Consider the following 26291-nt stretch of genomic DNA (forward strand, 5'->3'; position numbering starts at 1 on the left):
TGTGGCAACGGTACGAAAAAAAAAGCACCGACGACGCGTGTGGTGCCAGCTCTGTTGTCTATCGGCACAGCGTCTGCCTTTTTCTTTTTTCCGTCGGCGGCACTGCGCACGAAGCGAGTGCGGCAGCTGCCTGTGTGTACTCGCGTCATTTCGCAAATACGTCTCACTTTATACGGCCTACCCACCGCACACCACTCCTCAGCCATATAGAGCTGGAGAGGACGAAGAAGAGTTTGAGAAAGGACACGAGAATGAAAAACAAAATGAATGGAGACGGCGGCGAGCTCTCTCGGCACTAAAGAGACAGGAACGAAAGATCTGCTGGGCTTATGTAGGCGAGCCCCTCGCTCCCCCCTTTCCCGCCGTCACAGTGAGCTAGTTGTCGCCATCGAGAGATATGGTGACGAAGGAGAGCCAAGAGAGTAAAGAAACGGGGAAACGGAGCTCCTGCCATAGAAAGAGGGAGACAGACGAGGAGGAGAAATATCTTAAGAAAATGCTGACTAGACGGGGAATGAAACGCACGGGACGAACAAGAGAGGGAGGGTGAAGAACAAGGAGCATTCTTGGCAATCGGCGCATAAGCCGACATCGCCGTCCGTCGGATAGCGGGGAAGATGGTGGTGTCGGGCAAGCGGCAGCAGCCACGCACGCAGAGGAATGCCCAGCACACGGGGGGCCCCCCGGAGGCAGTGCTCCGGTTCTTTCTTTCTTCGTGGGCGCCGCCGTCGCCGGCCTCCGCGGCACGTCTAGCAAACTGGGGCGACTCGTTTTTCCAGAAAAGGAAGCCGAGAGAACGCCGGCCCGAAGCGCGGCCATTGTCTCTGGCCGCTCCTCTCTCTCTTTCACTCGCGCTCTTTCTCCCCCTCCGTCCTACCTGGAGAAAGGAGCCCGGGCGCACCTGAGTGGCGAGTGGCGGTCTTATCGCGCGAGAGACCTCGTACCGTTATCTCCCTCCTTCCACAAGTGGCGGAGGGAGGGGCGGGGATACACGGGCTCTTATCTCTATTGCTGTTGTCACCACCTTTCGTCGTCGCGAAAACCTGTGCTCCCACTGCGGCTTCTGAAAGCCGGTGTCCTCTACCGCGGCCTCGCCACGTAACGGCACGTTTATGCCTAAAGGACGCTCAAGAGCAACGATAAATCAATTTACTGAAGTATTCTCCGAAAGCTGCAGTTACTTGGTGCGGAAAAAGACAAGAATTAGTTGCTAGCGGAGAAAATGAAGGCCAACACTTCCCATATTTAATTTTGCGCGTAAACTGCAGCGCCTGTAAGTCACTAGCTGTGATGTCGCAGATTTCCAAGTATTCTGGCTTGCTTAACCGTGCTGTGCAATTAAGAAAGTCTCAAATCTCGCTACGCCGAGGCTTCGGATTGTGCAGCTGGTGCAATCTGTGGTTATGAATAAACGTTAGATGGAATCCGGGTCAGACGCTTTCAAAATACGTGACGTCGCGTGGAGGCCTGGAACATTAATGTGGTGCCGCAACCTGGCCTTGTTCGAGTTTTCTTTTTCTGGTTTACCAACACTGCGCTCATCGTAAAAACAAAATGAAAAATAAAAAATATGGTGTTTTACGTGCCAAAACCACAATCTGATTACGAGGCACGCCGTAGTGGGGGACTCCGGAATAATTTAGACCACCTGGGGTTCTTTAGCGTGCACCTAAATTTAAGTACACGGGTGTTTTCGCATTTCGTCTCCCATCGAAATGCGGCCGCCGTGGCGTGGATTCGATCCCGCGACCTCGTCGTGTTCAGCAGCCTAACACCATAGCCACTCAGCAACCACGGCGGCTTGCGCTCTTCGTAGGACTGACGTCTCTGGTATTTCGGAAGCTAAAGTTGGCGTGATTTCTGTGACGAAGATGTGTTTAAAATCACGGGAACCTTTAGGGATTTGCTCCCAGTCGACGCTGCTCTTGATATACATATATGCCTAATAATAGCTTGCACAGATCTGCAAGAAGCGCTTCTTGCAACCGCAGCGCCGCTACAGCGCTTCGTCGAGGTCGACTACGGCTCCTTCTGGCGGCCGCGTGTCAGCAGGGTGCCTTCGTCGTCGGTAAACAGCCTTGGCACGCTGTCAGCGGAGGTCGGTCGCCCGCTCGCGACTGCGGTAGAGTGCGCGGCTTGATGATCCTCACCTTTTGCCGCGTCGTGTGCTCGTCTTGGCGAGCTCTCTCTCCAGCCAAGCGGCACACGCAGCAGAGTGCCGTACCGTTTCGCTGTCGAAAGACGCAGTCTTTGGTCGCCTATGTAGCGGGGGTGTTTTCACGAGGCGGGCGTCCTTGAGGCCGTGCACTGTCGCCTACGAAGTGGCCTGGAATGAAACCACGTAACCGGCTTCCGATGGCGTTCCTTTTTCTCTCTATATATGTATTTGTTATTTTTGTTGGATTCTTTGCTGGATGCCCGTATCACTATGTTGCGCGCTATATATGTCAAACAAAATAAACTGTTGAGATCCTCCCTCGATGTTTACTAGACGTCGTTCTGCGCTCGCACTGTGTAATGATTATTTTCACGGCTCATTATTGCGGCCATCGCGTCAAGCTTTCTTTGGCAGCGGCAACAGTACGGACGTCGCCGTAACGCGTGACCGTTCTTGGAAAAGTTCTATCTCGAGCCTATCACGGTCGGTAAATTAAAGATAAGTAAAAGCAGGACCAACAGCGCGACCTATGGATACGCATACGACAACCTCCGTATAGTCTCCACAGTAATCAGATCAATTATGTGCTGGCACACGAGGTCGCCGGTTCGATTCCCTGCCGCGGCGGCTACATTCCTAAGCGGGAGGGGGGGGGGGGGGACGCAAAAACGCTCTTGTACCATGATTTGAGTCCACGTTAAAGAATTAATCCGTAGCCTCGACTACGGCGACTCTTCTGCGCCCGTGAATTGCCGTGGGCCACATAATCTAGCCTAACATTGTATGCTACTTGCAATGTCTACGATACTGCTGTGTCTACGCGACCCCCTTCGTTCACCAGCCGCCAACGACGCACCCTTCCATACCCCTTCACTCTCTTCCCGTCTGCGGCTCCCGACAGATACAGAGAACAATTCCAGAGACGACTTCGAACCGCGCCGCGCGCAAGTGCCTCTGAAATAAACTCCGTTGCTTGACATGAACGCCTTTTATTACGGCCACCGCGGACATAACACTACACAATATAGTCTTCACGAGCCATGTGTTATAAACTATGTGGACTGAATGAAACCGAGGAAAATAAGATGATATTTCACAGCGGTGCACTCCCGCACAACTATACGCTGTAATTGTCTGTTGTACGTACTATCGCGCTCAATATGAGTTGCAACATCTGATACACCCGTCAGTTCTTTCAATAAGAAAAATGACAAGTTCCATTTTTCTTGCAAACAGGGTGCTACCAGTTATGGCGTTTTGGTAGCATTTCTTTTTTTTTTTTTTTTTTTTTTGTAGGCGCTGCCACGCTTCCATACAGTGCCCCTTCGTTATAACGGAGTCTCGTGTTGCAACTCGTATTGAGCGCGATAGTACGTCAACGTGCCGTGAACTTGCTCGGTTTGCACGTTGCGTCAGCTCGGAAGCAGCGCTGTCAACGACCCGCGACAGTTAGCGCATCGTCGCATCGGGAGACGTTGAACGCCGATTACGCAATTGGCGGGCAGGGCGTACACGGGATGGTGCGCGTGTAACCGAACGCCTATCAATGGCGGCAGTCGGGAAAACCTCGTTGCTCGAGAGCGGCGAAAGCCGTAACGCCGATCTTTCCGCCTTGCAGACGCGCTCGGATAGGCCCGAACGGGAGCGCATCTTATCACGCGCACTTTCAAGCGGCTGCGGTGCCACTGCACGCGCGTAGTGTGCCTACAGAAGCGGCTGGAGCGCGGTATACGCGGCTGCATTTCACGGAAACTGGGCGCTGGCTGTGCGAGACAGGCGCCGTCCATTAGGCGTCAAGCCCGCCTCAGGGAAGTGGACGTAGCCGTATGCAGTTGTCTGCGATGTTTTTACATCTGCATATGCCTCACTCCGCGCCAAAGCTGTCCAGCCAGCGACAGAAAATCCTCACATTTTGCTAGAAAATCATCAGAATCATGTCGATAGCCGGTATCGAATCCGGCACCTTCCCTTGTGAAAATTTGTGCAAACTGCGTCATGACGCCGAAGAAATCCTGGCGCTTTAAGCAGCAATGGCTGGCGGAGCTGCCGTTGTGGTTCGTGCCACAGTGTACGAGACAGTCTTGTTAAATCACGCACAAGGCGGATGAACGACAAGATCTCACACTATCCATGAAGAAGGTATCGACAAGCCCGCCATAAATCAACAGCGAATCTCTCGCCCTATGCGGACTGGGTTCTTCGGCAGTTTAAATAATCTCGGTGAAGTGTCGCGCCGTATACGTCATCGCTTTATGCCCATCGCTGCGTATTTCAGTGTTCAATCACCAAACTGTCACCATAACATCTCTTCGCCGTTCATGGTGTGCGGCTGCTGGAATTTTTCAGCAGGTGTCCCCGAATTTCGCAAATACAGTTGAACTGTCTGAGAAATTGTGATTGCGCCCCTTTACATGTGCGCCTGAATATTTACACCTACCAATTTTTCCCCATCTCTCTTTTCATGTTGCGATCATTGTTTGATCCCTTTTCCGTCGCCCAAGGTAACCAACCCGATTTCCACTGGTTCACGTCCACGCCTTATCTTTATTCTCTCTTTCCCCCAGCCATACGTTGTAAATGGATCCAAACTAGCAATGTCCTTCAATGAGACGTGCAACAGGGAGGGCTTTGTTGTGAAAGTGTACAGAGTGTTTTCTCTTTTTCTAAAACAGGCCAAGATTAATAAGGTGGAGCGCCATAGTGCCTACTGATCAAGTTCTTTGGCTACGGATTGTTTGCTTGCTCCAAGTGAGGAAGTGGCACGTACCCACTCTGGTGGACTCGCCAAAAGCCAGTTATCTCAAGATAAAGAGAAAAAAAATGTAAATGAAGTAAAGCAATTTAACGGTCAAGGTTAAACAAAGGTTGGTTATAATCGAAAGATAGGAGAGCCTAAATTAATGAAAATGAAGGAATACATCAAAAACGTATTCGAAGTTAACGTCGTATCTTCTTTCTACTTTTTTTTTTTTTCAGCGCAGGAACCTTTTAGATAGATGACCCGTTGACTTCGTGAGGAAATATAATAACACTACAGAACTTGGGCAGAATTCGCAAAGCTTTTAATTCGTAAGTGCAATTTGCCATTGGCTGGGAAACTCCGTTAATAATATGTTCAACGTCAGGATTGTTTGAAAGTTTCCCTTAGGAACAATTCTAGCATAAGAGCTTTTTTGAATACTCCCTACTGCCACGCTATAAGAAACGCACACACGCGCACACACACACAACGCGCGCGCGCACACACACACACACACGCGCACACACACACACACACACACACACACACACACACACACACACACACACACACACACACACACACACACACACACAGTGTTCTAAAATTATGACATGACATCATCTATGATGCACTAGCTTTGACTCAAATAAAATGACTATGCACCTCATTTAGTTGTTTTATCGGAAGCAGGCATACAGCGGCCAATGTGCCCTTCACAGCACGTGTAAGAGAGAGAGGGAGAGATCCGGTCCTCTTTACGCCATATACAAATGTTTAACGTAAATATTTTAGTATCACTTTGATTTATACTTATTTATTGCTTGGTCGGTCGATTAATCTTAGCCTCGTAAAGCCACGTTCTGATTTCGAGAGACGCCCGCGATTTGGAGTCTCCGTCGCAGTTGTCGCATCATACAAAAAGAGGGCGCACAGAGGCGCGCCGAGTGAACCCCTGATAGATGATGCTTTCCGGCCGACTTTCCGTGCCACGGGTGGGAACGAGCCGGCGCTTTCCCATGCTCGCTTGCTGCACGGCGGCCTCGTGCACCGCCGATGTTCGATGGATATTCCCCCCCTTCCCATTCGAGCGACGTTCGATGCGCTCGCAGGAAGACGGCGACGACGACACCGGCGCGCACACAGGTGGATCGCTCTCGGCGGCGGCCTTCCCTCGCGGCGAAGGTGAACGCACCCCGGAACAGCAGCTCGGCATCTCCTCCCGGCGTCCTCGCCGGATCATTCACCCACCGGGCCTCGCTAATAGCGTGCACCACCGGGGAACCCTTGCGAAACGTGCACGCGCCTGTATATAGGCAGCAGCAACTGCGCTTGGGTCGTACGCTTTCAGAGAGGCGCCTCGTTAGTGTTGTTGTGCGCCCGTACCAGCCTAAAAATTTCAATTTGCCCGTCATAAAAATGAATCTTAGACAGTCTACGGGTGGTCTACAGACTTCTTATCGGTACGCGCGTCTTATTGGCTATCTAGGCTCTGTATACTACATATACCATAGAAAAGTCCGTATCGAGTCTCTTTTCTTCCCTTGTGGTCCGTAGACATTTCGCTTTCTCTTTTTGTTCTCTTCCTCTCTCATTTCTCAGCCTTGCTTTCCATCTTTCTGTAGGTCTCTCCTTAACCAGTGTAGGGTAGCAAACCGAATGTTTGCATTTCGGTTAAGCTTCTTGCCTCATCTCAATTATATGTCCCCGTTTCTCTTCGGACGGGCGTGCCGTAGGTTCGACATGATTCGTCAACAAATGCATAAGGCCGTTGGTTTAAATGTGGTCAACAGACAGTAAAGATATTGCACAGAAGAACGTCTACAGACTTTCTATACATTGCCTAAAACTTCTGTGAGGCTTGGCCTGCAGATTACCCTTTCAGCAATAGGTATCGGTGTTAGCAGTCATACTGGCCGCATTTACCTCGTGAAGTAGAGGAGATGTTGAAGTTATATACCTCATAGGATAGTAATGAGGTGTTTCCTCTAAGAGTTGACCATCATACGCACTGTGCGCGAAAGAAAATAGTGCAGAGTTTTTACCAGAACATTAACGATGCGCGTTTGTCATCCTTCTCAACACTTTCTGGTACATTTACTTCTGTAGATAATTACAATGCTTTACATGGTATATCTGGCACGTAGAAAAAAAACTTGCGATAGCTAATACGAAGAATCACGATTGCAGAAAGTTTAATTACGTATTTCGTGAAAACGTGTTGCATTGCAGGTCATTCGTTCTCCAGTAAGTGGTATACGTGTATAGATAGCCTTCGATTAACTTGTGACCGTTCTTCCTGCATTTGAACGTGCGTAAGCTCCATACAATCCGCGAAATTAGTGGCATGTTACTTAGGGAGAAAGTATATAAAATTTGCTAGTTTTCAACGACCTTAACAACTTTGCCTTTCTGGAGTCTTATTGACTTCAAGTGACATTTTTAGTGATATAAGTAGCCAGTAAATTGTTCTGGTAAAAATTCTTCAAATGCCCTTGGCTATGTTCAACGCCTCGACCCCATTTTGTCACCTTTACATATGGAACAACAACTCAGACTCATCTGGGTACATCAGAGCACGCTATTCTATGCAAAGCGCAATCTTGAAATCTGGTACCGCTTTAGAAAATCGTGGGTCGTTTGCCCTTTTCACACTCCAGCCGCTGACTCGATACCGTATAGGAAATAACTTGGCTAAGTTAAATAAGCCACAGTTAAAAAAAGTGATTAAGAAATATGTCTACACGAACAATGAATACACGACAAAATTTCTAATAAGTCATTGCCATCATTATCGCTTAGCGACCTTGGCTAAAGATAGTCCGTTTTGGATTGTCTAAACCGAAGATACCATGCAGCACCGCCGCCACAGCTGCGGCTTCGGCAACGGTGCACGGTTCCTGCGACGCAGATGCCGCACGGTCCGGTGAGACAAGTGCACCAGCGGCGTGCAGTAGTCGTCGTCGACCATACGTAGACGGCAGTCGTCGTGCACGGACCCGGCGATCGGAGCGCAGCCGACGCCGGCACGGGGCGAGACCGGAAAATCGCTACTCGATCCCCTCGCTACGCGCGCGGCAATCTCTCGTGCATTGACAGCTATACCGTCCCGCTGCGCGCGGCTGTCGTCGTTGTCTGCATTCTTTGTCTCTGCCGTTGTTGTGGTTTCTTTCAACCTGCCGGGTCTACGGCCTTCTTGCAGCTACCCATCGCGCGCGCGTGTGTGTGCGTGCATGCGCCGCGATTCGCTCCGCCCAGACGTCTCTATACCGCGCCAGCGTATGTATGCGACGCGTTCGGCCAGTGGCGGTCGTTTCGACTGCTTCGCCAGCCAGCACTCGGCGTCTGCGGGCACGTCCTTCGAAGCCCCCTGGACCCGCCGGGAATGACGGGGTGAGAGATGCTCTGTCGTCGAACGTGTTCCGAACGAAGCCTTTGTGACGTGCTACTACCTTTTGTAAACCCAGGACGTGATCTGTAAGGGCTCCGATTACTGCTCTTCTGAAGTGCCGTAGCTGATAAATCCACTGCCGTTGCAGCTTAAGTCGGTGAGTGCTACTCGATCGGCGAGTCCCGGGGGTCGGGCACTTGTTGCGAAGTGGGAGTGCGTCCGTCCCTTCGTGGTGGTGTAATTGCCAAATTGTCCGCTTCTTGTGCCTGAGGCGAGCGTACGTATAGGCGAGCACTGCAACTTTAGATGTGACCGTGCAAAGCTGCAATTCTGCGCGTATAGCTCCGTGTACGCGAATAGGAGCAATACCAATATGCATCACTTTCACTCGTGCTTCTCGTCAGTGCAAATGTCCAGATCCCTTTCTCTTTACCGTATATATTTACGTAAGTCGTATGACAACTTGACCTCATGAGCTTCTCTGGTCATCCTCTTTAGGTATAGTGCTGGCGAAAGTTCCCGTTATCAGGGTTAAAGCAGCCGTTGGCCGGCTTGCATTGAAGAGATCTTGTGTACTCACATAGCAGTAAGCAATCGGTGTCGTCCGAAGAGGCCAGAAATAGCCGGCGAAAGAGGTCTCGGGACTCCTTACGCTCGACCCCGGACTGCTTGACACGTGACCTACCGAACTATGCCAGCCAAAAGCTGCACGCCAAGTAGGAACAATCGTGGGTGCACTTGGCCAGGCCGCTATAGGGACTCGTCTGCAGACAGCAGCGTACGGGCCTTCTCTCTACGCCATCTAGGTATTCGTACGGATTCAATGCAAGCATTGTTCTGTAGGATCGCCATCTGTCGGCTCAGTCAACGTGAGCTCTGCGTTGACAGTTTCGATTATAAAAAGAAAGCGGCGGTCGTCACGGCGAGTGTCGAAGCTGTATACCCGCCTGCTGAGTAACGGTTAAGGCTTATTCACATTAGGCCGGCACGACACCGGGTTTTGGTCTGCCGACTGTTGGCGACAGCAGTTTACAGGACGGAAAACGCCGTGGCCAACGGCTTAAAGGAAGGAAAACGCTGTCGCCAACAGTCGGCAGACCAAAACCCGGTGTCGTGTTGGCCTAGTGTGAATGAGCCTTTACGAACATGCAGCAGGCTCGTTTGATATAACGTGTATCTGCGTTTGCGGTAGTGACTTCGATCCCTGTTGCCGCGTGGCGCAAAAGCAGTGTGCTATTTCCTATATCTATGATGATGACAAAACGTTTGTTTAGAAAGGATGGCGCTTCGGCATGCTGCTTGAGGAGATATAGTGTTGAAGAGAGAGATAGTGTGGGGCTGCCAAGCAGGAATTCGCGGGAATCAAATCCCGGCCACGGCGGCCGCATTTCGATGGGGGCGAAATGCGAAAACACCTGCGTACTTAGATTTAGGTGCACGTTAAAGAACCCCAGGTGGTCAAAATTATTCCGGAGTCCCCCACGACGACGTGCCTCATAATCATAATCGTGATTTTGGCACCTAAAAACCTGATAATGTTTTTTGAGAGAGATAGTTACCAGGAGCGGTTTCTACCACCGGTATTCCCTGGCGAAAGCCGAGAGAGGGTCAATATAGGCTGCGTGACGGTTCTCTAGACTGCCCACTGATCGCATCTGCTCATCGTAGCCGGTGGTCTTTTCCTGCCGATAGGTGTCCTTTGCGTACCATATCGTGGGTCTTGCAGTTGCAAAAGAGATGCGTCGCGGTAAAGGTCTCACGGACTTTCAGTAATCGGGGCAGGTGTATTGCCGCTCGTCGCTCGATGTTACAGCCGACAACGGAAGTCCCGTACATGTATAAAGCGAGCCGCGTCTGCCCACCTCTGCAGCCCCGCTTTGGGCACGACGTGGCGTCTGTTACGGCGTGCGCGACGAGTCGAAACGATGCCTGCACCGGCTGTGGAACCTGTTGGAAACATTTTGAATGCGGCTGTTGGTACGGCTATAGTCGTACGCCAGAGCATCGGACGCCAGAGCATACCGTACGTGTGTCTCCTGCTTAGATTAAGTTTTACTTTGATGCTTTAACCATATGCGTTTATGTTATTGCCATATTAATTCTTGTGACGTTTATCGCGTATACCGTTCTTTGTAAACAAACTTCTGGTTGCAACCGCGTGGAGGTTGATCACACGCGTGGCACTGCCGCCGTTTCGCGTATACTTTGGACGTTGACTATGCCAACGGCGAAAGGTACAGGTTCGAATACCGCTATACTGCGTATAGAGTTTTTCAATATTTCATTCATACGTGTTCCGCTTTTCCTGCTTATATTACAATCCCGACGATTATTTTCGTGAACGACGTATACTCGTAAAAATAATTTCTCCACGAATCGCGTTATTTGCGGACGGGACAGGACAGACGGACGTTTGCTTGGGTTGGTTGGGTGTGCGCGACATACACACTGCAGCGCTAATAGCTACCCGCCTGCTTCGTGATAGTGTTCCCTATTTCTTGGCACGCGGCCAATACCAGTCGAGACGCGGCACACTTCTCTATAGCTGCAAATGCGCGGAGTCGCAGAGCAAGTCAGAACGCGTCTGTCGGGAGTACTATGTAGAGCGAGCAGCTGGTCTAGACGTCATGGCCATCATGGCCAACTGGGCGGACTGGTGCGTATATAGATTCCCGACTAAAAAGCGCGGAACAAAACAAGCACCGACAGAACAACACAGGACGGGCGCTCGTCCTGCTCTCTTAGGCCGTGCCCGTGTGTGTGTACCGCGCTTTTCAGTCACGGTCAGGGACGGAAGCGCATCATATACGAATAGTGATTTCCAGGTGGACAGAGCAGCGCGGACTCAGACACGCTGTCTGGTATATAGCGAGTTTACGAGAAAAACGCACAGCCATAGCCTAGGCTATGGCACAGCGCACGGGCTGTGTGGGTCTGCAGTACACGCCCAAGCGGGCAAGGCCTAACAGTATATATATTATATATATGCGAGCAATGTATGCAGGGGCAAACGTATACACGGAGCGGTACGCCACGCGGCCAGCGTGGGCACAGCTTACAAACTGTGCTGGACCAGAAGCGGTAGGCCAGGCTGTGCCCAGTTGCGTGCCGTGTGATCTTGCGCGTGGCGGCCGAAGAAGGGGGTAATGGAGGCTTCGACGCGCAAAAATAAACAACGCCGCCAGGGGAGGGAAAACAAAAGCTTGCACTGCTGCTGCTGCTGCTGCTGCTGGCCGGCCGCCGCGCGCGCGCGCGCGCGCTGCGCAGCTTTCTTTTTTTGCGAGCGCACTCGAGCACACACACACATATATACGACGTGTGGTGAGGCAGGGAGGGCGTGCTGCGCACAACCGTCGCTCGAAGCCGCCGCCCTTGATGCGGCCCCGTGCAAGGCCGCGGCGCACGTGTGCTGCAGAGCCTGCCTTGCCAGCGCGGCTCGGCAGTGTTGCTTCGGCCACGCCGTCTCGGTTAATTGCGTGCAGCACTCGCTGAGCGCGCAAGGACACCACGCGTGTCAGCTGTCTCACCTAACGTACACAGTCGAACCCGGATATATAGAACCCACATATAACGAATTTTTGTGTATAAAGAATAGCTGTAAAATCCCCTTGAAAATGTTTGTATTAAATTTTTATTTTATGTATTGAATTACCTGTACATCGAACTTTTTTTGTGATGCCCTTTAGGTTCGATATATCCGGGTTCGACTGTACAAATATAGTTCGACGTTTCGGCAGTTGCACCGAAACGAGTTTGTCATGTCGGTCAGTGAAGTAGTTTTCCGCGCAAGCAGTTGACTCGAAGGCAGGAATTCGACCGAAATCATTCTGATTGTGGAACGTGAAATCAGGCTAATTAAAGAAACAACAAGCAAGTATAGTCTATTAAACGTAGCCCAGGCATAGCTATGAATCCCCAATAACTTACCCACCTTTCAGTCATTCTGCTGAACGTAACCCAACGTTTCATCATCAGGGGTGACATCGGGAAGCTGCAGTCTTGTGCGGTGAACATGTAGTGCCTTTGCTTACTCACCCTTCGGGCTGAGAGTAACACAACCCCCACCTTGGGGGTCTCCGTCATATGGGCACCGCATAGAAGGAGAAGACAGACGAAGTAAGCACGAGCAATGCGGCGCATTCTTGTAGTTTTCATTGTAGTTTGCGGTATACCTGAAGGAACTGTTCGCTCAAAGTGAAGCGTGAAAACCCGGACTTGTAATCATAAATGTAATTTTGTTACCCCTCTCCGATCACTGGAGAATTCCGCCTAAGTGGCGTTCGAGTAAGTGTTATTTTTCCGTTATTCCCCACTCGGGACGTAGTGGCAGCCGCTTGTTCTCGCCGTAATGCGTGCACCTTTGCGAAGAACACACAACCTACTCGCGTCGGCTGCAACACCGATTCGGCTTATCGCCGCTTTGGCCTGCACTGGCGCGCGACCGTGCCGGCAGCTGCGCATGCGTGTCTTCGTTACTATTATAAGTGCATGCTCGGTGCGTCGTGAACGCGCGTGCCAGTGCGCATGCGCGGCGTCTAAATGAACGTATTGTCGGGCCTCCCGAAGGGGACCGGTCAGCAGCGGAGGCGGCGCAGCAGCGGCCGGTTGCGTCCACCGCCACTTGGCCGCGAGGTCTCGACGACGGTGGCGAGGGATTCGCGCTGCCTGCCAAACTCGGCTCAGCCCCGCCGCACCGTTGCCGGTTCTCGAGCGAGCGGAGGGGGGGTGGTTTGCTTTGCACTTCGTGTGTGTAGTACTTGTGCGTGCGTGCTTGCTTGCGCATTTCGTGCCGGACTGGAGTCTACCGTGCTGCGGCGTCGTTGCTGCTTTTCCCGCTAGCCGACCGACCCGCGGCAAGCACCGTCTTCTTGCGCAAGACGGTCGGTCGCATGTTATGCACGCGGAGCTCTTGTTCCGGCTGGTCAGCTCTTATACTCGCATCGTTGTGTGGCGTGGGCGGGCCGGATTAGCGCTCTGACGTGGCGCTTCGCGCTTCTGAAGGCCAAGATAACCGGGTGGCGTGCAGCCAGCTTAATTTTTCTTGTAACGCGAAACCGTTTTGAACTTCCTGTCAAAGAAATATCCGAAGGCACTGACTTCACCGTTGACACACATTTGAATAATTCGGGTCTTTTGATTTAATGCCCACAAAATGTGCCATGAATTCTGGGGAAAAAAAAAAGAGAAAACGGTCGCTTCAGCTTCACCCTACCTTTGGTTCAGCTACAAGATAACTTATATGGCGTACTTTCCATTTCCTTTCCTTTTTCTTGCCCCGTATATTTTATATATGATCTACAGATGATATGTGGCTCTTGCTCTATCCGCAGCGGGAAGAGAGTTGCACTTGCACCGGCGTCTCCTTTGTGTCGGAGTTGTCGATTTATGGTAGTTGTGGCAAGAACCGTCACTATTGCATAGAGTTACTAATTTCGAAACGGTTACGCTAATTGGTGTTTCGCCCGAGCTGTGTTGCACGTCTGATTACTCTTATAGTCTTATCACCTATTCCATTATTCCTCTGCATGCACGCATGTAACCGCATACGTATATGCGACGGCTATATATGCCGGAAAAAAGAAATGTGTAGCGTCTAGGGCTGGCGATTCCTTATAGGTTATTGTAGCACTTGTGTAGTCGTAAGAAAGAGCTAGTATTATATAGACTCCTAAATTTGCCAGTGAACGTGTTCATTCGTACCTTCTTTCTTTCTTTACTGAGGTTAATTAGAGAGTGGTGGCATGACTTCACAACGCCTGTGATTGTATACATTAGTGTCTAAGCTGCGTCTTTCATACTGCAATACCAAACTGACCCTGTGGTGGTTTTTCTCTGCAAATAAATGCGAGGATCACAGATCCTCTTGCCGAGCCATATTTTTGAAAAGGTGGCATCGTTGTGCACACCGGCCCAGCGCACTCGTTTTCAGTGCGGAGAGAACCAATTCATTATTGCCAAAAAAGCGGCCGCGGCTCGGTTTAGTAGCACGGCCACGAGTGGCAGCTGGCGCGCCACGTCTGAAATATTCAGTGCCCGACCTCGTGTGCGCGCCGTCTGGATCGCAAGGGAGAGATACGTGTTAGCGTCGTAAATGAGGCCTTAATCACTGCTAACTTCCTTAGGCGCGCATAACGCTCGCATTTATCGACATATGTCTGGAAGTGCACCGAAAACGATCAAAGAAACACGGAAGAAAGGACGTGACACTGACATCTGTGACTGCAGAAGCACGCGAAGCAATCTATATAACCCGGCGATGATGAAGGGCGTTCGAATGGACGAATATTCGTTAAATCGAAACGACGATACACGTGAGAACGGTCGAAGGAACATTATATGCGACCCGTTTCTTGCTTGTCACCTTGACCGTGTCGCGTTGTTTTCTTAACGCTAAACCGCAGGCATGCAGCGTTAGTGATACAATTTTAATTTACGTGCCCTAACCACGATCTGATTATGAGGCATGCCGTGGCGGGGGATTCAGGAGTAGTTTTCACCACCTGGAATTATTTAACGTGCACCGAAATTGTGCATAAGTACACGGACGTTCTCGCTTGTTGCCCAGGCCCCATCGAAATTGGTCCCGCGGCCTCGCGGTTAGCTGCGCAACACCGTAGCCAGTAAGCTATACCACGGCGGCTCCCGCGCGATTCAACACTAAACGTTGAAACGTATGCGCATTTGAAGTACGCGCGTGACATTCAATCTCGACTGAAAGTGTTCCCTGAAATCTGCCTTCCAAGCAATGGCTTCGTGTGTGAAGTTTCCTTCCGTGTTGCCCGTTAACGCAACGCGACCGATTTCATTCGCGTAGCGTTCCTTCTTGCGGCCGTTCTTGGCACTCTCCTTTTTTTTATTATTATTATTCTAATACGTCTTATATTTCGCAGCTGTCTGGACGCTCGAAAGCCCCGCTCAAGCCTCGTTAGAAAGTTTCGGCCGACCTGTTTTTCTCGTTCCCCACAGCCTTGCACTTTCCGCGACCTCGCCGGCCAGCATACGTTATAGTATATATAGTACTACGTACGTCCCACGCCAGCACCGTTTCCATACACCCCTCCGCACGCGAGGTGTCGAGAGCAGGCGCGTAATCTTTTATTCTTTGGCCCCGTTATCTCGATTCGTTTCGGACCTCCGCTGCGTCGCAGTGGCGACCGGTGTCACCGTCCTCTTTCGTTGATTTTTTCTTTTATCGACTCACGCTGGAGGAGATAAAAAAACAATTCAGCCGAAGAAAACGGTAACAAACGAAAAAACAGAAAGCGTGCGGACGATGAAAAAAAAAAAAAAAAAAAGGCTAAAAAGACAGACGACGTTTCCGTCGTCGTCGGGCGGTGGTTTCGTGTTGAGGCGAGACTGAACGAACCGACCGCGTCGTGTCGACTTCCGGTTTCCCATTTATCCGTATGCAGTGCTTAGGGCAGGGCCAGGCACGGCTGCACTGCGTGCTCGCTTTCCCGCCCGCATCGCAACGCAACCACGCTCGAGCGCGTACGCTCGCGTGTCAGCGCGAGCCGCGCCGCTGTGTTAAAACCCGGAAAGAGCCCGGAGACTGGCTGCGCATTTCCCTGCGGCGGCCTGCCTTTTTCCCGGTGCACGCGAACGCCATATCGCTCTCTGCACTGCGGTGGTGGTTATGCGTACGTGAGGCATTTCCGGCCATCTCGGCTTCGTCTGCCACGCGCCGCGTACCTGATGAGTGGGATAATGAGCTCGAACGCGCCCGCGTTTGCCGCCGGAACTGTGTTTATTGAAACTAGATACGCCGGGAAGGGGAACACGCCTCGATTAATAGGGTGGCGACGACGCTCCCAGCGCCGCCGTGATAGGGCGGCGCCTTTCCAGCGCGAAAGCCACGGCGTTGTTTGTTTGGAAACGCCCCTCTGTCGAATGCTAATTTGCGGACTGAACTTGACCGCGTCATTCGGCACGCCGCGCGTGCTCTAATCGGTGCACGAGCGTCGCTATCGGAGAGCTAGCGTGCGCTTGTGCGTGTCTGCGTACTATAGTGTGTGCGATATTGTTTCTGAGAGTGACTATATGACGGGTTTCCGAATGCAATGTATCGTTTTTCTCGATTTTGCGAATTTCGCAACTCAAAGGAGGAGAGAAGGGGAAAAGAAATCTTTCTCTTTCTGGGCTGTAGGCGGCGCGTACTGCGGTCTTTCCGAACTTTCCATAAGAAGAAAGAGAGACGAAGAAATCCCTGACTCTATGGGAGGTGATGCGCATCTCCTCCCGATTCCTTTAATTTGGACGTCGACAAGTTCAAATTAACGAAGTCTTCAGGAGAGGCGATTCATCTTCAAATAGGGAATGTTTCCTCCTTTGTACGATCTCGCTGCACATTTGTTATCACTCATTCAGTGAGAAATTGAACTTGTGAAGAAGCCGGCGGCATACTGTACTTGTTGCCGACATTTCCAATCAATCAATAAACCAGTCAGTCAATGAATCAGTCAATCAATCAATTAACCAGTCAATCAGTCAACGAGTCCGTCAATCAGTCCGTCAAAAAAAAAAACGCGTTTCTTGCTTTTCAACTGACTGCTCAGTAACGTTCAGCCGCGTTAATTAATGGTCGTTGCTGTGAATCAGCAGCCGTGTATGTCAGCTCTGCACGGCCTTGGACGTGGGCGCCCGCTCTCCTCTTTCTGGCAGCGGTCGTGTGCTGCTCTGCCCTTGACCTTAGCTCGGCGTTCGCGTGCGGGGGCCGTGCCAGAGATTGCGTGGGTTTTGTTTTGCCTCGCGGGAACTGTCATCCGGACACGCCCATGTTTAGGCGCGGAACTCGCACGAACTCCGACGACGGACGGTGGTGATTGGAGGTATCTGTTTCGCGACGCGGAGAGGAAGACCCGTTTCGCTCATCACTTATTCCCAGCTTAACTCGGCAGCTGTCTCGTTGACTTAAGTTCTCACCTTTATTTCGACGGCGGTGCGCCTTTGTCCTTTGATTTAAGGGCCGACATTATTTTTTTTTTCGTGACCAATCACGAAGATGGGCCCCACAGGCTGTACCGTCATTTGTGCCTCTGCTATAGAAGCGTTGTTGCAGTCAGAGTGGGTGTTTTAATAATGTTGGGTGACGCTGCCTTTAGCTCGCCGGCAGTGTGCGCCGTGGTCGTCTGATTTTTAGGGCCAACTTTCTTGCGTTACTTAGTGACTTAGTCCGAGTATTAGACTTATAGTGACTTAATTACGAGTGCGCATGCCGCGAGGCTCATTTCGGCTCTGCTGTCTTTTGTCTCTGCGCGAGATATTTTGACAGCCCGGGTTGCCTGTGTGTTACGTAACTTACGTCTTAGCATATGTTAGGGTATGCCTGTGTGTTAGTTCTTAGCATATATAGAAACTCGAAGCGAATTCTTGCCGTCGGCGTCTCTGTGAGGTCCCCCATAAATTTAAGTATATGTATTAGCGCTATATACCACGCCATGCTATATGAGATGCGATATATGCGGATTATATTGCCACACCATTCTATCACTAAAGTTGCTCATACCAGGTCTTGCATTCTTGACAAATTTTTATTCGTCAGAATTTTGAGAATGGCAGCCCACAAACAAATTTCACGAGACAAAACACCGGCAGCGCATGCCTTTCATCTTAAATCTTCTCAGACATAACTGTGGAAAGCGCGAAACGGTAACAGAGCTCAAACCTTAAACTGGTGTAATTTTATTGGCGCGGCAGTGCACTACCTCCGGGATCGGCCCATGCAAGAGGTTTGAAACATAGCCGATACGAAAAAGTGGTGGTGAAGTCGCTAAGACAGACGTTGGCTTTAATTAATAAACACAAATGAAATCGTCTGATGGCATGCGGGAGCACAACAGCTCGTTTTTACTTAGCTACGTGTACTTCAATTCGTACTGCCACTACTACAGCTGCGAGTCCTACACTTCGTGCAATATTCTAACATGTTGCTATCTCATTCATTGCTTCGCCCTTATGGCGAAACTGATATTTTCGTGTCATCCACCACCCACGACCGGCCGATCGATCCTGGTGATGACGTATACGTAAGCGGAACGCCACTTGGGGTACTGACGAACTGTATTTGCCTTCTTTCTTCCGCCCTTCCTTAAACTTCCCGATTTCTGTATCCTTTATTTTTCTTTCTTCATTCATGGATTGTCGTTATGAGCGGGATCCTTATGCGCTGGCGGACAACGGTGTTAACGAGCTTGAAATCCTCCATATTAAAGTCGCGTGCATGTCAGTCTTTCTTTCGGGGTGGGGGAGGAGGGGGGGGTGATCGGCAGAGATTTGCTGTAATCGATGTTTGGACGTCACATGAGCATAGCTGTAAAGCTTAGCGACGGATAGTTGCGTCAGAAAGCAGCTGTGATTGACGTCGTCCAAGGGCGTAGCCGAAGACGACAGCGCAGGGGACGAAAACGAGGTATTGTAGATAAAAAGGTGGCAGTTTGGTTTCGTAATCCGCGACAGCGGAGGGGCGGGCCTTGCTATAGCGTCGCCTAGGCAGAAATTTCCCAACAAAGAAAGCATGCCACGGGGAACGGACATTTGACGTTGAGGAATAAAAAATGTATGTAGAGGAAAAGTCGGGTATTTTTCCTGCGCTATGTTTGTGTTCGTGCCTACCGTAGCGGCACGAAATAAAAGCAGGCTAGCGGAGGGCGGCTTTTATAAAGGTCAGCTTAGGTGGTGTTCTCACCTCGCTCACGATGGCGGCGCCATCGTGCGAGGATCGTCGGCACTCGATTGAGTCGCGGCTGCCGTGTGCAGTCATTAACTGGAACCTCGCGCAGCATTGTCCTTGGGAACGCGTCGTCGAATGACGCGCGAAATGCTCGGTTCGCGCACTGCGGCTGCTTCAAGGTACGATATGGTTGGCGGCACCGAGCTTACTGGAAAGTAATGTCATTGCGAGTGTCGGCTAGTTGGAACTCAAGAACAGTGCGACAGTTGGACGCCGTTCTCGCATCATGGCGCCATGCATTCTTACTATACTAGTCCCCGAGAGTGACCTGAGAGTTTGACTAGCTGCAATGCGAGCCAGAATAGCACTCGTTAAAAGTGGACCGACTCCGCGACACCATAATTGAGTTGAAGTCGGACGTCGTGCCCTGTGCGCATCTTTTCATTGTCGTGCGCCTCTCTAGCACTAGTTGCGATCTCTGAATCCTGGAATACGCACCCACTCCTTCACAGTGAAACAGAGTGCTGCTTAGATTAGGTGATCTGGCGAGCAGATGCGTGTTCACAGCATAACGTTGCCCGCGTGCCTAAATATGTGCGATTCTCAATATCTCTCTCTCTATCTCTCGCACAGGAGGGGTGAGGAGGAGGAGGCGTGGCGCGTGCGAGTGACCCTGTACGAGGCCCAGCGACCGCACCTGGTCTCGACGCCGGAGTCGCCCGTCGGGCCAGACCAGCTCCCCCTGTTGGCCCACTCCGCTGCCAACATGGCCAGCCAACCGGACGGATACATCAGGCAGCAGAGGTGAGGCAGGCAGGCCTGTGTGTGTATACAGTATATAGTGCTCTCCGTGCACAGTGTTGTGAACTCGCATTAGTTAGCCTGTGCCTCGTTGGAGGACTCGGTGTTTCTACGTGTATCGGCTTCCTCTTATCTCTCTCTCTCTCTTTTATTGTATGGTTAGTATGCTCGTGTGCCTGTGGTATGCGTGTTGTGTTTGCTTTACTATATCGTGTTTTTATCGGGGAATGGGGACGTAGCATTCACTAAGTCGCTGTTTGGGCCTGTTGGTGCACCATCAGTACAGATTACGTGGTGCGTTATACGTACAAGAACGGCAGACGGAATGAAATTGTGCGCTCACATACACAGACAGGGCTCTTACTTTGTCAGCGCTGTGTGTATATCATTTGCTTTCTTCTGCCGTCCTGAAGCGTAACGTAATCTAGATGAGGTAGCATTGATTTTTAAACACGTAAGAGTCAGCCTTTAAGGTAGACCATTTTCTTTATTTTTCTACAGTTTTAAGACAGCAACACTACCCAATGGCAGTCTGTAATTGTGGAGTATGTGTCACGTGTTGCTATTTCACAAGTCTCCTCGGTTTGCCCATTTCATGTGCGTGGACAGACTCGCGTTATCGCCAATATACAATCGTACCTGAAATCTTCAGACAAACGTGAAAGAGCTGGCAGTGAAACGTATTTTCCCCCGTATAGTATATCAAAAATAACCTTGAAAACCAGTTGGAATCTGCTTGTAACGTTAAACGTAATGTAATGAGGAAAAAGAAAGTATCACCACTGTCGCGTGGTTGATGTCTAATTACGGACCGCCCGGGACACTCCAGTTGCGTGACGAATCTATCCGCGATGCCATTAATCGCATTAGAAACTCTTCTAAACGAAGCCTGTAGTGAGTTGAGTCCCATTTCCTTTTTCGCACCTTTGCGGTGAAACGTGCGTTTTCCACTGCGTTGAATTATGGCGAGTGCGTTTGGAGCCTCTTGGAATGCGACAAAAATGTTTTATGCGCCTAGTTTCTGCCTGTACCTTTCTGCCTGTATTTTTGCTGCAGAAGTTATCTTGAAATGTAGTAGCCTGCAGTAAGATTGTGGTAGGCGAGGCGCGATGTCGAAACAGTCTGTTATAGAGTGCCATTCTGTCTGTCGTCCTGCAGACTTAGCAGGTGTGGTTGGCAGGCGAGATGGAAAACATTCCAGGTGCTTTGCTTGCCAACAGCAAGAACATCTCTATACCAGTTAGTCATCGCCATGAACAGCCTGCGATGCCATAAACTTCCGGTCGCATGTCGTCGGCAGTCAGCTCTGGCAAAAGAAAGAAAAAAAAAAAAAAAAAACAAACAAAGAACTGCGTTTCTTTGGTGCACTCATGTAATGTCTTCCTTGCCAGTTGGGCGTACGAGGAACTAACCGTGAACTAGAGCACAAAACCAGATTCCTTTCTTGTTGACTTCCATGATAACGTTTGAGACACTATATCACGCCGGTTGTCGTGGACTGCCCGTCCACTCGAAAGCGTCTATGAACGGGTTATGCTTCGTTTCTTAAGGACGCACTGCCCATATAGGAGACTTTGGCTGTTGCCTTATTTACACGAAGCGGAGTTTCGCACTAGCTTTAGGTCACGTTTGGGCGCCATTTGTGTGAGGCGAAACGAACGAGGCGGACATGACGCCTCGACATGCCGCCAGGTGACGTGACACTTGTCAACCGAGTACGCATTGGTTGACACGCTATTTTGTTGTGTGCGCAAGCCTCTTGCAAGTGCTATGCTTAGGTTGTCCAGCAGATTTCGCGCAAACTGTCTATACCCGCTTCGAAGCTATATAGATGAGACCTTCTCGTAGTTTGGGATAAGTGCGTACATGCCACTGTGCCCACGCCTTCGCTTATTTGGTCGTGACGGTAGTGCGGGGTGAATTAATTTGCGAACGCCCCCAAATGAGTATTTAGGGCTTGCACAACTTCGTAGAACGCACGCTTGCTAACAGCTAAGCGAGATTTGTTCACCGTACTGAGGCACCGGAAGTATACACGAGTCATGTTAAGCGGCCAAAAAACTTGAGCAACAGTGGAACCTGCTGTCTTTCGTCAGCGCTCTTGCCTCACGGTTATTTTCGACTAGTGAAAGAAGCAAGGAACTGTCAACGTAAGTGCTATTTACACCCTGACCTTTCGAAGTCACGAGTGACAAATAATCTTAGAATCGCGTCCACGTTATCTTCCTAGAGGATCTTGCGGTGAGATCCATTATACCATTGGTCAGCTAGCCAAGTGAACGCTGCTGTATGCATATAAAATGTAAACGTGTGTTGATGCTTCGTGCATATTCATGCGAAGCTTCTTATAAGGCACAGATTTCGGTGGCGTCCGTGTACGCAAAAAACTACCATCATTATCATTGGCTCGTGCGTCGTCGTCTTCTTCCGCAGCTGGCTGCGTTGCCGCTAATCATTCCAGCGTAGAATTTCACTTCTCCACTGTCGTTGGAATGGGGAGGCCGCGTTTACGGGGGTATGAGCCATTCATTGTCTTACGTAACGGACAGATTTAATTTTGAAGCAATTTAATTTCGAAGAATCGCTAGCGGCAATCGCGGGCGAATGCTCATAACCATGCCGCCGAGCAAACTCGAGACATCGAACGCAACCGATAACGGCGGACTGCGGGCATACCGTCAGTGACGTCGTTCTCTCCGTCGCAGCCGTCGCATCATGGTTAGTTTAGGTGCACCCCGGACAAGCTTCGCTTACCCCCCACTTTCCGGAAGGGGAAGGGTTGGTTAGTTTCAGTAATCTGGCTCTTGCCTCGAACAGTACAGATGGGCAGTAGTGTATTAATCTCGGTCATCATCCACCGCTCAAGCTCCATCGATTGTTCATCGCGGCGTTTCGGTACTGTTTTCGGTGCCCGTCGGCGCTATTTATGGAGACAACGGGCCGTTCGTTAGAGACGTCCGGCAGAAAGGGCCCAGCGAATCGCCGCCCCAGACAGTTCTGGACTGGTTCCAAGGGTTAAGACGCCCACGTCCCGGCGATAGCGAATGCCGCTAAAGAGGCGTCGAGCACATGGAGGGCGGTATAACCAACACCACCTGTATAGCGCGGGTAATTCCTGGAGAACAAGTTGTTGTTTGGCTAGTTGGTACACATAGTCATTAGAACGAAAGCAGATAACACGAACGGCACACGAAATGCGTTGTTCCTGTGTCTCGTCGTTCGTGCTGCCCCGTTCACGTGCTCTGGTTTTTCTATCATTTCCTTGAGGTACGAAGTTACCTGCGTGGACGGGATTTCATAGATCATATAGAGGGATGGCGGGATTGTTAACCTAAAGAGCGTCCGGCTGGTTGCCTTACGCGGGGGAGGGAAACGTAAAGAGAGAGAAAAGAGGTGGTGAACACTCGCAGCACTATGTTGGTCAGGGGAGTTCGCACAGGACATTATTTCTCATTGAGCACAGCAGTGCGTTAATTGCATTATTGGTAGACCGGAGGTGCGGTCAGTGTTCCCAAGTATCGTCTATTGCGACGTTGATCAATCATTCAGTAATCTCAGTGTGTTGGAGAAGGATTCCACGGGCCACGAGGGCAGCTATATATACCGAAGGTTCTGCGTTTATGTAGTTGCAACGGAACGCAGTGTCGCGTTATTTTTTTTTTTTTTTTTTGCACGCTCTGTCAACAAGAACGCGCAATGGTCCTGAGGCTACGGATAAGTGGGGAAAGAAAATTCACGACATTCACAGTTTCTACGTGCCGAGTTGTGAAAGGCTGCTGCTGATGATTTATTTTCGCAACAACATAATTTCGTGACAAATCTCGTGAAGAGTTGATGCCGTGACGTCAGAAGATTTTGTGCTCTTGAATCGCCGTCGTCAGAGCAAAGCTATACATGGTAAACCGATCTCGCGAGCCGTTTTGCTAATCCACGGCTGCGGTAAAGGATGATTGTAATGACCGTGGTAGCCCTTAGATGAATAAATGGCAATCTTGACTGAGAGTCCGTTGTGTTGTGTTAATTTTCGTCTATATTAATTGTTTTATATTAATTCTATTGATAATGATCGTAGGGGTACAAGTTACGCTGCGCAACAGCCGTTCCTGTTTTATGGCCTGAATATGATTGGCAAATTAAGCCAGTACTGCCGTGACGACAGCCGTCATCGTGCCTATATACAGCAGCTGCTTCATTACGGGAGCGGCGGCACAACACAAACGAGGGCGAACAAGGGACGGGCGTGTTCTGTCTTCGTCCTCGTTTGCTGCCGCTCCCGTAACGAATGAACGCTAGTTTACGTTGTATATTAAGACACGCCCTGTCGATCTTCTACTGGATGAGCTCATAACTACGCCCGAGTCACGAGCTGTTCTTCTATCAACTTTTTAGGAACCCGTCCTCTGGATCACTTGACGTGAGCTGTAGCTTCCGCGACGTGTGCGCGCTTTCACTGGAACAGGCGTGGGCTTCGAGACTAGCAGCGCGATGATCTCGGAGGCCAAAACGTGAAATAATTCGTTCGCAGCCTCTTGGCGTCTGGCGTTGCCAACGGCCGCGCCTTCTAGTGACATTTCAATCTGGGCGGTCTAGGCGTAAGCCGTTCGTCTCGGCGCTAATCCTAATCCTCAGAATGTAGCGCGACCGCCTGTCGCTTGACATTGGGCGCGGTGCAGACGGACGCGAAAACCCGAGGGTAGCGGCGCTGATTGACGCTTATTTATACCCGCCGTAGCTTTTGTTTCTGTGTGGCCTTGAAGGCGGAAGTAATTTTCTAGAGGCATTGTCTGACGAGCCTGCTGCGTGCTGACCAAGACGCTCGTTCCGCTACCCGCTATAGAGCGCCCACGCGTTTTGAAGCGACGCCAGAGAAGTTTTCAAACTGGATTACGAAAACGGTCGGCCGTGCGTCGAGAGACTTTGCACGCCAGCATTGACGTCCGCTGCGATGAAAGTCTGCGTGAATTTCTCCGCGTGGCTGACGACCGATGTGGCGCTGGAAGTGCCACAGGAAGATCGGCCAAAACTGATCCAGCGGAGCAGAAAAACAAAATGCGTACAAATTGCGAAAGCACGTGACAGCGATAGTATCAACCAAACTCGCACCGGCTGTGAATCTTCGTTGGCTACACTTCCTGCGTAAGCAGTGTTTAGAACAGCGGGCTCGTAAAAGCTACGCGGTGTAGCAAACACAACCCATCCGACATACAATCTAACGGTTTCACGTGCTGCTCGCGATGTTGCGCGTCCCTGATTAACAGTTCACGCGGCCCCTGCCTTTATCGCCTACTAGCTATTACTGTTGGCATGCATCGGAAATGACAAGCGTCGACTAACAAGGACGCGTGTAGCACAATGATGCATTCATGAGTACGTGTTAAATGTTGCTGCCAAACGCATACGTAAATTCACACTGGGCCACTTCGATTTGTCGTCCCGGAACCAAGGCAATGCTGTTTGCCGTCGCTTGTAGTTATTCAGGCTATTTTTTTTCAATCCGTTTAGTTAGATAATTAGTCTTAATTAATCAACTTGGCAATTATTATAATTAGAATAAAAGTGTCAATGAGAAAGTTGTAGAGCAACATGAAAAACTCACGATGCAGCTTTCTGTTGCTCAATACGTGCTATATAAACGTTTTTCCGAGCATGAAAGATGCCCGCGAATACACGCCAACTGCCTCGAGCGGCCAGTCGCGCGGCAATTTTGCGTGTATTCGCGGGCGTCTTTCATGCTCGGAAAAACAATTTTATATAGTACGTATTGAGCAACAGAAAGCTGCATCGGGATTTTTTCATGTTGCTCTACAACTTTCTCATTGGCACATTTATTCTAATTATAATAATTGGCAAGATGATTAATTAAGACTAATTATCTAACTAAGCGGATTTTTAAAAAAAGAACCCGAGTATCTACAAGCGACGGCAAACAGCATTACCTTGATTCTGTCGAGCTGCGAAGCATTTGCATATTTTTTAAAGTTTGGCCCAAGTTAACTGAAACACCCTGTATATGTTGTTGTTTTACCTGCTATTGAATGTGTTATGACAGATGAAGCTAGTGGTAGGCGATAGCTGTACTCCAGTCTCACAAAATCCGTGCAACGCAGCTGAAGCTATACGGATCCTGTCAGCCACAGAGGAACAAACACGAGGAAATATGCGCGTATACGCTGTTCCAGTGTGCACTGAAAATGCAAATCTTCTTTTGATGCAGCTTGTGTCACGTGCACGAAATGATTAACGGCGGATATTAGAGAAGGGCCTTTCTGGTTCTTCTGGCACGTATCTGGCACGTATGACCCCAGAATTTAGTTTTTAGATTTGGCGAGACAGAGTATATAGCGCAATATTATGCTCAGTAAGTCTGTTTAGCGCAGCTGTCACGGTGAGTGTTTGCTCTAGCCAGTCTAGGCCATGGTGTTTCTCCGGGGCGAGAAGAATCCGCATCTATGTTGACGTTTGGATCTAATGCATCAATCGGTTTATAATTTTAATGTTTATTTGTGCCATATAGGTGCGATTTGCCAAATGA

General features: G+C 50.2%; 1 protein-coding gene across 4 annotated transcripts in view; it reads left to right on the plus strand.

Annotated features, from left to right (window-relative positions):
• The window catches only part of LOC119466591 (uncharacterized), a 156185-nt gene that overhangs the window by 108795 nt on the left and 21099 nt on the right, over nt 1–26291 (plus strand). For 2 of the 4 annotated variants that reach the window (XM_049657629.1, XM_049657630.1), the window contains one exon: nt 19592–19762. In XM_049657629.1, coding sequence (XP_049513586.1) covers nt 19725–19762 — 38 coding nt within the window. In that variant the 5' untranslated portion in view covers nt 19592–19724. Of the gene's footprint in view, nt 1–8122; nt 8292–19591; nt 19763–26291 lie in introns of those variants that run through there. The other 2 variants (XM_049657627.1, XM_049657628.1) reach the window with 2 other exon arrangements.

Source organism: Dermacentor silvarum, chromosome 10 (genome assembly GCF_013339745.2).
Source record: "Dermacentor silvarum isolate Dsil-2018 chromosome 10, BIME_Dsil_1.4, whole genome shotgun sequence".
Taxonomy (NCBI): domain Eukaryota; kingdom Metazoa; phylum Arthropoda; class Arachnida; order Ixodida; family Ixodidae; genus Dermacentor; species Dermacentor silvarum.